General features: G+C 42.6%; 1 protein-coding gene across 3 annotated transcripts in view; it reads right to left on the reverse strand.

The window, feature by feature from the left end:
* The window catches only part of TRPS1 (transcriptional repressor GATA binding 1), a 504,317-nt gene that overhangs the window by 17,942 nt on the left and 471,880 nt on the right, over positions 1-14,495 (reverse strand). For all 3 annotated transcript variants that reach the window (XM_029591916.1, XM_029591917.1, XM_029591915.1), the window contains exon 5: positions 14,114-14,236. In XM_029591916.1, coding sequence (XP_029447776.1) covers positions 14,114-14,236 — 123 coding nt within the window. The remainder of the gene's footprint in view (positions 1-14,113; positions 14,237-14,495) is intronic.

Here is a 14,495-nt window from a genome sequence, read left to right on the forward strand (position 1 = left end):
CGCTTCTAGGATGGTAATTTTTAACAATTTCCATGCCTCTTGTACACTTTTTACCTTTGTAACTGCTCCTTTCAGTATTTTCTAACTATTTTTCTCATTTTATCAAAGTTTCCCTTTTGAAAGTTTAGCGCTAGAGACGTGGGTTTGCTTACTGTCCCTCTTCCAGTCAATTCAAATTTGATCATATCATGATCACTATTGCCAAGCGGCCCCACCACCGTTACCTCTCTCACCAAATCCTGTGCTCCACTGAGAATTAGATCTAAAATTGCTCCCTCTCTCTCGTCGGTTCCTGAACCAATTGCTCCATAAAACTGCCACTTATTCCATCCAGGAACTTTATCTCTCTAGCAAGTCCCAGTGTTACATTTAGCCAGTCAATATTGGGGTAATTTAAATCTCCCATTATTACTGCATTACCAATTTGATTACCTTCCCTAATTTCTCTTAGCATTTCACTGTCCGTCTCATCATCTTGGCCAAGTGGACGGTAGTATACTCCTATCACTATACTCTTACTCAACACACAAGGGAATTCTACCCATAAAGATTTGATTGTGTATTTAGTCTCAGGCAGGATCTTTATTCTGTTGGACTCTATGCCATCCCGGATATAAAGCGCCACACCGCCTCCAAGATGCTCTTCTCTGTCATTGCGATATAATTTGTACCCCAGTATAGCACTGACCCATTGGTTATCTTCCTTCCACCATGACTCTGAGATGCCAATTAAGTCTATGTCATCATTCATTGCTATACATTCTAATTCTCCCATCTTACTTTTTAGACTTCTGGCATTAGCATACAAACATTTCAAAGTGTGTTTTTTGTTTGTATTTTCATTCTGCTTTATAATTGATAGGGATAAATTGGAATTTTTTTTTAGCTCAGGTGAGTTTTTATTTACAGGCACTTGGACTATTTTTCTTATTATTGGATGCCCTAATTCTAATGCATCATTAGTATCCTTTGAAGATACCTCCCTCCGAACCATGCACTGCTGAGTGACTGTCGGCTTTCCCTTTGTTTTAGTTTAAAAACTGCTCTATCTCCTTTTTAAAGTTTAGCGCCAGGTTCCACCCTGGTTAAGGTGAAGCCCATCCCTTCGGAAAAGACTCCCCCTTCCCCAAAAGTTCCCCAGTTCCTTACAAAACTGAATCCCTCTTCCTTGCACCATCGTCTCATCCATGCATTGAGACTCTGGAGCTCTGCCTGCCTCTAGGGACCTGTGCATGGAACAGGTAGCATTTCAGAGAATGCAATCCTGGAGATTCTGGATTTCAGCTTTCTACCTAAGAGCCTAAATTTGGCTTCCAGAACTTGCCTCCCAAATTTTCCTATGTCGTTGATGCCCACATGTACCATGATAGCCGCCTCCTCTCCAGCACTGCCCACCAGCAATATATAGGAGGGCTTCACATAGTTTAAGTGTGCCGAGGCACCTCAGGAAAAAAATGGCCAGCAATCCTGATGTGTCTTGGAGGACAAAAGACACAAACTTGTGGTTTACGAACGTCAGGCCAGGTACCTGTTGGGAGAACATACGAGCCTAAGATGGGCACCTGCCTCTTTTTGGGTTCGGTCAGCTCCAGCTCACAGCCAAAGGGAATGCTATCCATTCTAATGCATGTTGGTATTTCAACAGAAGTAACTGTTTGCTTGCTGACTGCCGCTTCAAGCACATGTGCACTAGGTTCGGCACACCCTACCCGTTTGTTAAGAAAGGAACAGCCAACCCAGAGTCCAGATGGTGGTTAGCTGTAGAGCCATGAATACATGGCTTTCAAGCTACCTGGATCCCCAAGTGGCAGGTACCTTGCAGGATGGTTTCATGATGGGTTCCAAATTTCATATAAGGGACTTCCCAATCGACGGGACCCCTGAACTCATGGTCTAGGCTTCGCCTTACTGAAATTGTCTGAACCAAGCTGGACACAGATCTTGCTGGGTCGTGTAAGTGGCCCTATCGAATCCAGGCCCTTTCCCAATATGCTCATCTCATGGTGGTGATTCCAAAAAAAAGGAGGCACAACTTGTCCCAAAGTTTCCTTAGAAAATGAGTTCATCCCTCAGGATGAATATACAGTTCATTATGCTTATTTTGACTGCTCCCTAAGACTACTGCAATGAGTACAGTCATGGTGCTCTCATGGCAAAGGCAGATATTGAGTCTATCTTTAGGGTGCTCCCGGTTCATCCCGACTGTTTTCACCTTTTTGGGTTTCATTTTGAAGGTGCATACTATTTTGATAGATGCAAGCCTATGGGTGTTTCATTACTTGTGCTCTCTTTGAGACCTTTAGCACTTTCTTGCACTGGGTGGTGGCACAATGGGCTGGAGTAGGCAGCATCATCCATTATCTGGACAATTTTCTATTCGCTGGCTTGGGGGGCACTACTGAATGCATGATCCAGCAGTTTCAGGTGGTCTCAGAAATTCAGCATTGGCGGCTGACAAGTTCAACTGTCTTGATATTTCTTGGTATTGAGCTCAATTCTAAGCTCATGGTGTCCACACTGCCAGACAAACTGAAGGCTAGGGCCTCCTTAGTGGGCGAGGTGGCCAGTATGTCCAAATGACTCTGAGGCGCATGCATTCACTGATAGGGAGTTTAGCATTTGCTACCAGAGTCATATCTATGGGTCGGGTATTCCTCAGGTGTCTTATCCTGTTTACCAAGGTCGTGACACGAGATCACCACTGTCACGAAGAGGATGCATTTCCTTGAAGACTTCAATGGATGGCCAGTCTGGTTGCCGCCTCCAATCTCTAGTGAGGACTTAAGACTTTTCTCAGAGGCCAAGTGGCCATGCACTAAGCTCCCTGAAAGTACATGCCAAAGACAATAATGCTAGCTACTTGGCCTCTCGACTAGGTGCGGCATGGGCTTACCATGAGTATTATCTTCCAAGAGTTTTTCCTATCGAGGTAGCTCTACATGTTTGGAGCAGTAAATTAAAAAAACAGAAGCTGGTGTTGTTGAGTGACAACACAGCCATGGTTGATGCATACAGCACCCAATCTGCAAAGTACCACTTAGGTGCCAAATTACTCAGAAGTTTGTACTGTCCTGTTTGCAACTGAACATTGCTGCAAGAGTTTGTCATATTTCTGGAACTCATAATGAGATTGCTGACTCTCTCTCTCATTGCAAGTGGTCCTGTTTCTGAAAGTTGGCACTAGAAGCAGATCTACTACAGCAACCTGTGCAGAGTAAACTGTGAAACTCTGGAGCAACAGAGCATGGAATATGCTGCAACGCTCCATCACCTAGTCAACCTAGAAAGCATATACCTGTGGATTTGATGTCATTATATCCTTTTTAGCTGGTAGAGGTTGTGGTGGCAGGCAAATTCCCGAGCCTTGGTGTCTGATTATATCCTTGAGGCTAAGCAGGTGGGGATTTCAAGGAGCAGTGACAGATTCCATCTGGCGGGTGTGGACTTCTTTGCAAAAGCAAGGAATTGACCAAACCCTACCAGAGCATTCATGGTTAAGAGGGAATGGCAAGATGGGCTCGCAATGAGGGTCTGCACATAGACATGTGGTGTCCAGTTACCCATGGCCAGGTCTTCCTTCTATGGGGCCAATGCAATAAGATGAGCGATGAAAATGAGCACTCGTGTCTCGGCGCTTCCCAGTCTCGTTCCAGGCGGTCTCCGGCTGCGGGAGGAGAGGGAGAATACCTTCACTGCCGCGCTGGAAGTGGCACCTGCTGCCTCTCAGCCTCACCCGATGTCGGGGGCTAGGTCCCCACCGAGTGTCGGCTGCCAGACCAAGGCTTACCTCCGAGGGATTGCGGAAATCACCTCAGGTATTCTCAACTGGGGGAGGGACCCAATGAGTGTCACCGCAGGAGAGCAGGGCTCATCTGTAGAGGTAAGATTTTTTCTTGTTTTGGGGTTTCTTTGTAAAATTTACTCTAACGCTGTGCTAGCGTGCATAGAGTCCCGAACTGCTATAGAGACGGAAAATACTGAAAAACTGCACTTCCTGCAGGGGTATATGTACTAGGGCTGACGTCAGATTGAAATCTGACCCCTCTCCAACTGCTATCAGGAGTACACTATACCCATTGGTCCTGAGTCCATCTGCTACACGCTAGGAAAACTGGGTGTTACTTGCCTCCCCCATTGTATCAACAACTAGGAAAGGCTTTTAAAATGAGCTTTTTTTTCTGCTTGTTGCTGGAATTTTTAATTTTCTGGCTTTCTTGAGACAATTTTAGAAGTCAACCCTCACTAAATTCCATAAAACACTCATCAGCAGTCTTACCCCATGTCGTCTGAGCCCAGCTTTTGCTTCGACCTAATTTTTCGGCAATCAATTTTTTCGTAATAAAGGTTGCTCCAGCATCACGTGCCTCACAAAATGCAATACACTTAATACAGTCAATTTGACATTGTTTTTTCCTATTATGCGCTCCGGCCATAAATAATATATTTAAATAATGTATACGATACTGTTAAATTCCAAACTGAATGGCCTACAAAACTGTACAAAATTATAGTAGTGGGATAATCCAGTGGGGCGCTAGGTGGGGGAGGCAAAAATTATGCACCAACTGGTACATACGTTTTTATAAAATTCACATATCTACCTCACAATAATTGCAGAAATGTAGGTTTAGGCATAAATACATGCAATGCAATGAAACCACATATATCAATTCACTGAACATGGAAACTTTTCCTACCTATTTTAAAATTATATGCATGTATATTTTATGTGCGAAAATAAAATAGGACAATCACGTAAGTCCAGATGTACATGCATCAGCCAATTTAAAAAAAGATGTGCATAAATTAAATTGACCAGTCCACCAATTAAACCATCAGTTTGCTCAGTCCTTCTCCAGGTCATTGGTTCCTCAGCATGAACTCCTCCCAGTTTACCCAGACCTCCCATCCAGTTAAACAATTAACACATTTAATATCACTTATGTCAGATAATTAGGTGTATAAATATATAAGTTTGTAAATGTATGCATATAGTGTTGACATTGCCCCTAAACCGCCCCCTTTTTTAATGCTTGTATATGAGAGTGTGAAAATGAAAATATACACATATCTTGGACTTTTATATCGAATAAGCGAGCAGAGGCTATCTGTGTGTGTATATGCTAATTTTTATGCGAGTCAGAAAGGCCTGCCAAATTTGGCTCGTTGCATTTAGTACCACCATGAAGGTACATGTTAAATCTTAGCATTCCAACAGTTCAGCATGCCAACATTTAAGATGGAGAGAGGCCATGTCTATGGGGGCCTTCTCCTTGATCCAAAAATCTCATCATCCCTCTCTCCCCAAAATACAAAAGTGTGACACATGAACCTCCTCTTGTCCCTTAATACAGTATTTCTCAGCCAGTCCTGGAATACACTCTAGCCAGTTTAGTTTTCAGGATATCTTCAATGAATAAGCATGAGACAGATTTGCATACAGTGGACATAGTATGCGTGTGATGGGGTTCCAAACTTGTGTTCCTGCTTCAATGAGCTTTCCCTTTTTGCAGAGTTTGGACAGGAGTAAAGCAGCACTCAGCCAGGAAGGAGATGGCTTGAAACATAGGAGATGGATTGTCACTCACTAGCGTTCCCCTTTGGGCTGAGGTTAATGGGCAGCTACAGCAGTGACTTTTCAACCCAAACCTTGGGGCACATCTAGGCAGTCATGTATTCAAGATATTCAGAATGAATATGCATGAGATAGACCTGTATACAGGGAAGGCAGTGCATGCAAATCTATCTAATAAGTACATAAGATTTGCAATACTAAGGGGGAAATCAAAGATCCATGAAGACCAGTATCCTGTTTCCAACAGTGGCCAAGACAGGTCACAAATACTTGGCAGGATACCAAGAGGTAGACTGATTACATACAGCTTTTCTCAGAGTTAAGAAGTGGATTTCTGCAACTCCATCTTAATTATGGACTTTTCCTCTAGGAACTTGTCTAAACGTTTTTTAAATGCCGCTACACTAACAGCTTTCACCATATCCTTTGGCAAAGAATTCCAGAGCTTAATTATGTGTTGAGTAAAAACTATTTTCTCCTTTTAGTTCTAAATGTATCACCTAGTAACTTCATTGTGTGACCCCTAATCTTTGTACTCTTTTGAACGAGTAAACAACTGATTAAATTTTACTGATTACAGTCCACTCATTTTATAGATCGCTATCATATATCCCCCTCAGCCATTTCTTCTCCAAGCTGAAGAGGCCTAACCTCTTTAGCCTCTCCTCCTAGGGGAATCATTCCATCCCCTTTATCATTTTGGTTACCCTTCTCTGTACCTTCTCTAATTCTGCTATATCTTTCTGAGTTGTAGCAACCAGAACTATAAACAATACTCAAGATGAGGTTGCACCATGGAGAGATACAGAGGTATTGTAATATTTTTTTATTCTCCATTCCTTTCCTAATAATTCCTAGAATTCTATTTTCTTTCTTGGCTGCTACTGCAGTACACTGAGCAGAAGATTTCAAAGTATGATCAAGTTAGATGCCTAGATCCTTTTCCTGAATGGTGACTCATAATATGGAACCTTGCACTGTGTAGCTATAATTTGGGTTACTCTTCCCTAAGTGCTTCACTTTGCACTTGTCACCATTAAATTTCATTTGCCATTTTGCAAGCCTAGTCTCCCAGTTTTGCAATGTCCTTTTGCAATTTCTCACAATCCTCTTACGATTTAACAACTTTGAATAATTTTGTGTCATCGGCAAATTTGATCACCCACTTATTTTCCCTGCCTTGGGACCCTGTGGATTTGTGGCGGGAAGGGCGGGAGTTGGGTTGGAGTATGGGGACTGGAGATTCATCTATCCCTGGTTCTATCTAACTCCGGTAACCCATCCAGTCCTCCCCTTTAACTGGACCAGGTGGGGTTTCTTCTGTTATACTTTTTTCTTCCCTTGGCAGCAGTGCTCAGTTTTATCTGAGGGAGGCACTATATATACAAAACTATCTCATAAATATTCTTTGTAGATGTCCTGAAAATCAGACTGGCTAGGCGATATGCCAGGACAGGCTTGAGAAAGGGGAACTACCAGGGGCTGATCATCACCCCTGCCCCCAAATCCAATGTGAAGGCTCCCATCCTAATCTTAAAACACAGGCCCCTACATGAGCCTACCCCACAATCCTGCTAAGAAGCACCAGTGAGGGCCCACTCCTCTGTTACAGCCTTTCTGCCAGTCCCACCAGCGAATGCCAAATATCACCAGCTAGTTGCATCTCACATGCAGGTGAATTTTCAAAGGAGTTACGCTTGTAAATGTGACATGCTATTATACCAATTTTCAAATATCATTTATGTTCATAACGTGCACTTAAGTGAGAAAATCCTATGGACAATTCAATGGCATATATTGTAGTCATTTTCAAAAGCCCACTTACATGGTGAAAGTAAATTTACACATGAAAAACCCAGTTTTACAACTGTAAATGCTTTTGAAAATCAGGCCATTTTTATCTAGTTCTCCCTTTAGAAAGGGTTTAATGAAATACTTGGCAAGTGACCAGAGATTAAGTTAATCAACATTAATGTCACTGTCCATAAAAAATAGATTACTGCCATCTTTGAAGAGTGCATGTAAAAATGTTATTCTTATAAGAACTATATTCCACTAAAATAAAGATTTTGAAGATTTTATACTACTTAGTAAGGTTGATACAGTATATTTTATGAAGACTAATTCCAGTAGTTCATTTGTTAAATGAAGGTATTTTATTTAAAATAGAATTCTTATAAATGGGATATATTTACTCAGTTTATTAGTCCTCAGTTTCTTTTTAGTTAAGATCAACTGTACCGTCTGAGACATGAGCTGAGGATGATCTCGTCTTGGCTTTTTGGCCAAGATTGAGAACATTTATAATGTACAATGCCCACCTTCCTGGTCCTTAGGGTTAACATAGGCAGCTGAGTCCATTTCACAGGGATTGTAAAGTATGTTGACAAAATCTCAGTGGAAGTGACTGTTTCTTAGTACTGATTATATAGGATAGCTGAGTCCCATAAAATTATGTATTTATATGGACAGAAAATACATCAGAGATGTGTTCACTTAATACAGGATTACCCTTCAAATAGATCATAACTATGTACAAGGCTTCCTCATTCAGTCAGTTTTTGAGGTTTAGTGCACTCAACAGAAGCCTTCATTTATAGTATTTATGGCTCCATACAGTTTTCCTTCATAGATGCTGTAAAACTCCTCCACCCTCATGAGCAGTTTCCACTTAGCCCCTACCCACATGGATAAATCAAGCAAGCTACTCTCCATTGGCCTCCACAATACCACTTTAAGGAGGCCTTTTTCATCCTACCAATCTATCCTTTGGGACACCTTCTCTCCTACTTTCCATGATGTGACACTCTCTCTCCTACTTTCCATGATGTCCCATTTCAATTTAACCATGCCCCACCTTTATCCTTGGACTTATAGGTTTTTTCAATCCCAGTGTCTGCCAACACCCAACATCCTCTCTCATTCTTCAAAACTTCCAGAGAAGGCACTTTCACTTCCCTCTCCAGCTCTCCTACTTTCTACACCTGTCTACTAGGCAGACTTCCATTCACCAGCTGCCTCTGTCAAGGTCCCTCTCACCACAGTTTCCCTTTTCATGACTTCCACACATCAGTTCTTTGAATTTAGAATCTAAATTTCAAATCTCTAGAAACTCATAGAATACCATTTCCTGTTCTCTAGGCTGGTCCACATCAGGCTTTCCCCGGGAGTTTTCTAAACACATACCATTCTCGCAGGAACTGTGGAGCTAACCTGCAGTTCCCTACACTAGAGCCATTAAACTACATATAACAGTTTGATAGCTTTGGGTGCTTCCTATTCCTTTATAGTCAAATTTCAATAACATGTTTTGGTTACATATGCGAGACTTAAAACCCTGCCACCCCAATTTACTGGTACTAATCTCTGAGGGACTTCACTAATAACTTTTTTTGCCTTGTAGTAAATTTTTGAAAGGACTTAGAACTTTTTAATGGTGATTAAAGTGTGTATTGAATATATTAAGTCCATTTATATAATCCAGCCCTATGGGAGGGGTTTTCTTGAGTGTATAAGAAAACTCTAAGGGAATAGGAGAGTTCTGGAAAGAGAGAGTAGAAGGTTGGCCTACTCGTTGGAGAGGTTTCCTAACCTCTCTTTTTATTTTGGGTGCAATAACCCCACCTTTTTGGGGGGATAGGCTTTTTGAGGATAAATAGAATGTTATATGTCCAGTACTTCAATGGGTCAAGAGCTAAAGAGAAGGATGGAGATTAGAGATTCCCTTAGGATCTCAAACAACAGGATAGGAGATAGAGGAAAAGTGGGGAGCTGACACCTTCCCTGGGTTTTAATAGAGAGAGGATTAAAGAGCAAGAGATTTCCCAGAGATCTCAAAATAAGGTAGTTGGAGAGATAGAGATTCCCTCTGGATCTCACCAAAGGCAATTCAACTAGTTAACAGAATGGGTAAAGAGAAGGATGTAGACTTTTGAGCCACTAACTCAAGTGACTTGAATTTTGAATTATAGTTGAAGAGTTTGACTTTTTTGAATCCTTGCTGGATATTTTACTTGGGGATACTTTTTCCAAACCAGATCATGGCAGAACTGGAACTTTACTCCAGTTATCCCACTCTCACTGATGAGGATATTTTCAATCAGGATGAAGGTGCAAGAGCAAGAAGAGAAGTGAGCAAAGTAAGGACGGACAGAGAAAACATTTTTTTTTTTTGTTAATTGATCATTGGATGTATGTTTATTATTTTTGGCATCTTGACCTGGCTCCTCTGCTTTCTTTCTTTCTTTCTTTATTTTATTGATTTCAATTTCACTTCTTCAGGTACTTCAAAGCAAACTACATTCAGGTACAGATCCTTTTTGAACTTGCTCTTTTTCTGAAATGGAAAAAAGTATAAGCTGCTGACTGCTGCTGGACCCGATCCAATTAATTTTTTGTTTAGAAAATTACCATTAGATGAACCTACTTAAATTTCTTTAAGTTACAGTAAAGACTATCTTTTATTTGAACACCAACTACAGACTACAGTGTTTTCTTTAGGTTTCACCCAAGTGTAGACTTACTGGGGACGAATGGACCTTTTGTGATTCCTGGTTTCTTTCTCTGGTGGTAATTTTGGCTTCCCTGCCCTTATTTTTTTACTATCTGGTACCTCCTAGAACTATTTGATTATAGTGTGTGAAGTGGTCAAGGAAATAGTGGTAGAGAGCATCAAGGGCTGGGTTTCAATTCCGGATGGGGAGGAAGACTTCTCTTCCGGGGCCCTTGATGCTCTCTACCACTATTTCCTTGACCACTTCACACACTATAATCAAATAGTTCTAGGAGGTACCAGATAGTAAAAAAATAAGAGCAGGGAAGCCAACCCGTAGCACCCCCTACTCTAGAATAAAGCACTAAAAGTGGGGACCGTCTACAGATGTATAGGGAGAAGAACAGCTTGCAAGAAAAAGGAGATGGTACAACCTCAGTATAAGTCTCTGGTGAGACCTAGTTTGAAATACTCTGCACAATTCTGGTGACTGCATCTCCAAAAGGATATAAGCTGGAGGGCAGTTAGTACAATGGCTTTAAGATCTAAATATGTACACCGAAGAGGAAATGAGGAAAAAGGGGGATAAGGTAGAGATATTTAAATACCTGCAAGGGTCAAATGCTCAGTAGGCTCTGGATAAGGGGTCATGAAATGAGGGTGAAAAGGGATAGACTCAGGAGTAATATAAGGAAATATTTCTTTACAGAAAGGGTGGTGGGTGTATGGAATGGGTGGAGGTGATGAAGATAAGGACCATATTAGAATTCAAGAAAACATGGAACAAGCAGAGGATCTTTAAGGGAGGGGAAGGGACTATAAAGCTGAATGGGAAATATGGATGGGCAGAAGGTATGGTCTTTTTCTGTCATCATGTTCTAGGTTTCCCCTCATGGTGGGTTCCATTACTATTTGCCTGAGGATAAGCAGTTTCAAGCAGTTTGTACATTCTAAACAACATCCATCAGATTAAAATCTTCTATCAGCAGCATCTCCCCCCTTCACCACTCTCTTATATGTTTTTTAAATAGATTTCTAGTTAACTCTTCTGCTTATACAGAAGGTTGGTACATCACTACAGTATAAATGGAAGTATCACTGCCCCTTTCCAAGATAACCCATAGCACAGCCTCTTTCTCCATGCCCTTTGCATTTCAGTTGCTATTCTTCGCCCTTAGCCTAGAAGAGCCATATCCCAATCAATGGACTTTCTGAACTTATCCCTGTGACAGGAACACTATCTAGATCTGCCTCTGTCATTAAGGCTCAGAAGTCAGTTATTTTATTGCCAATACTATGAGCATTAGACAGAGCTTTTCAGATATTTCTCCTTCCCATGCCTTCCATCTGTAGATCCTCATACCTGCCCCCTTGTCCTCCCTGTGTACGAGTAGCTTTAAGCATGTTTCCACTAGTCTCATTTACATGCTGGAGAGGAAAAGGGGAACAGCTAGATTATATCAGCTTCTATCTGCTACCCCCTCATCTTGTTTAAACCCTTGTCAACCCATATGATCTGAAAAGTTTATCCAGGATCCTGGTCATGTCTATATATAATCATCTCAATCCTTTTTTCTGGTGAAATGCTCTTAACGGTATTGCTAATGCCTCCGCTATGAGCTGCTGAACTGGCAGTAGTATAGCAACTGCTCATCTCACTCACCAACGTGAGATAGCACCATTGTGGAAAGAGCATTACTTCCCACTTCTGATCCTGTACCCCTTTCTACACAATCCCCAGTCTTCCTCTTTTGGTCCTCCCTCCTTTTTCCATTCCTTTTTCCATTCCAGTTAGTAATAGTAGGCGAAAGTCTCATGTCTCTCCTCTGCTGCCAGCCTCTCTCTGAAGTTTGAACGCTTAAAACCTACTTGCACCACGCATTCAATAGGTGTGTGCAGCTGAAAAACTTTCATTTGTCTCTTCATTTTTTAAAAGTTATATTTTGTGCTATTTCATTTTAGCATACCCTAAAGCACACTAAAACCCATTTAGTGTATGTTAAATTGCGCTAACATTCACTAAATAGATTTTAGTGCACACTAATCATTTTAACATGCAGTAAAATATTTAGTGTATGCTAAAACAATTAGGGGTGGATTTTAAATGCCCTGCGCGCGTAAATCCGGGAAGATTTACACGCGCAGGGCCCTATTTTGCATAGGCCGCCAGAGCGCGCAGAGTCCCGGGACGCGCGTAAGTCCCGGGTTTTTTTTAAAGGGGCGGGAGGGGGCGTGCTGGGGGCATGGCTGAATGACGTGGCATTTTGGGGGCGTGATGCGGCGTTTTGGGGGCGGCGACGCGGGCGTAGTTTCAGCCCGGGGGCGTTCCGGGGGCATGGCCGCGGCCTCCGGACCAGCCCCCGGGACCGGAACACGGATGGGGCAGCCGGCTGACGCGTGCAGATTTACGTCTGCTTTTCGCAGGCGTAAATCGTGCGATAAAGGTAAGGGGGGGTGAAGGAAAGTTCCCTCCGAGGCCGCTCCGAAATCGGAGCGGCCTCGGAGGGAACAGGCAGCGCGAGCTGGGCTCTGCGCGCGCAGGTTGCACAAATGTGCACCCCCTTGCGCGCGCCGACCCCGGATTTTATAAGATACGCGCCTTTATAGCGCAAACTAAACACACATTCAAACTGTAGACTGAAGCTTACCAGCAAAGGAGATGGATGCAGGTAGATGCTGCCTGCCAAATGGGTCAGAGGGTTGTCACAGAATCTGGCAGGGGATAGAAGGTTTCAAAAAGAGAGATGATGGGAAGTTGAGCGAAAGATGATTGGCTGATGGAATGAAAAAGAATTGTGCTGGAAGGATGAGGCTGAAAAAGGACTGAATGGGGAGGGATATAAAACGAGAAAAGGTTTGAAAGTCAGATGATAGGGGGTGAAAGGACTGAGTAGGAAGGGGATTACAGTCTGAAAAAGAGGGGGAAATGAGAAGTGATCAGGCAGGTGAAAGTGGTGGTTTGAGAGAGAGGGTGGATGGGCAGGACGGGGTGAGAGAGGAATGTGGTGTGAGAGTTTATGAGAGAGCATCACAGGTAGAGGAGAGGATGAGGTTGCAGAGAAAATATAGGAGAGTTCTTGATTGTTTTTCTCCCAGAAAAATAGCACTGGTCTTTTATTCCTTCATGTACAGCCTTAGGCTCCAAGGGTATCCAAAATCATCATCTTTACACTTTCATCTCCTACTGTGTATCCCCAGATTTCTATTTAGTGTCTTCTTCCCTGGAGGAAAACAAAACAGCGGCCTGACAGCTTTTTTTTCTGCTGCAGCTTCTGTTCACAAAGGGTAGCAGCATCAGAGGCAGCAGCGGAAAAAGACGTTCTTTCTGGCACTCCTGCATCCTTCTCCTCGTGCGTGTGGGAGTGCGGGAGATATATGGGTCATGTGGTGGGGCGCATGGCAGTGCCTCTTCCCACTACTCTCTCCGGTGCTGCTGCTAGTGGTGAGCAAAGCTGTGCTTGGTGTCAGAACCTGCTGATGCTGGGTTAAGTCCCAGAGAGCTCCCGGCTCTGAAAAGTGGCTGCAAACCAGGTAGAGCTGGATGTTTAAGTCCCATATAAAAAAAGGGTTTTTTTTCGCAGAGACAATAAGCATGCTGTATGTTCCAGATATACATAAAAGAATTTACATGCTGATATGTAGTAATAGATGAATCAGCCTAAGAAAAGACTTACAACAATTATTCACAAACATTAAAATATATCCGATTTCACACCCTCCTGTTACCAAAAATAAGGCTTTCATGACTGCTTGTATCACTGTTACGTAAAAGTAAAGTTCTCAAAAATAAAACCATCTTCCTGATTTTGCAACTAACAAAATTCAATGCCTCATTGGCAATTTTTTTTTAGATGTTTGCCCACTGATTCTCATAATGAATCACATCGGATCCTGGAGGGGGCCCACACTGAAATGCCCTGTGAGGACATGAACTGCAGGCAAGGGAGTGGTGCTGGCTGCAGAGCCGGAGCCCGGCTACAGCTGTCCAATGTCAACACTGCCGTTTAAACCTTTCCCTTACCCCCAAATGAGCAGATACTTCTTACCGAGTGTAGCTTCTGGTACAGGCCACACGCGTTGCATACGTAGCCACCGTTTGCGTTCTTTCGCCAGAGAGAAGTCTTTGTGGTCAGGCAATTGGCACAAAATACACCAGAGCCTCTACGCCTCTGAAACAGCAGAGAAGAAGAAAAAAAAAAGAAACAAAACAGGTCAGAGGTGAGTCACATGGTCTGTAAAGTGAGGACAAATCAACACAGAAGTCTCGTCATTAGCCTGCCAACACTGACAGTAGAAAAACCACCCTGACCATAAGGAGGTCAGGTTCAACCGTGATTAAGAGGCTCCACTGATTTTCATTACAATTAATCCTGCAATGATGGATGAGGTGTGCAAACACCAAAGTCTTTGTCCACATGTAACAGTCTT

This window comes from Rhinatrema bivittatum, chromosome 2 (assembly GCF_901001135.1).
Source record: "Rhinatrema bivittatum chromosome 2, aRhiBiv1.1, whole genome shotgun sequence".
Lineage (NCBI taxonomy): Eukaryota > Metazoa > Chordata > Amphibia > Gymnophiona > Rhinatrematidae > Rhinatrema > Rhinatrema bivittatum.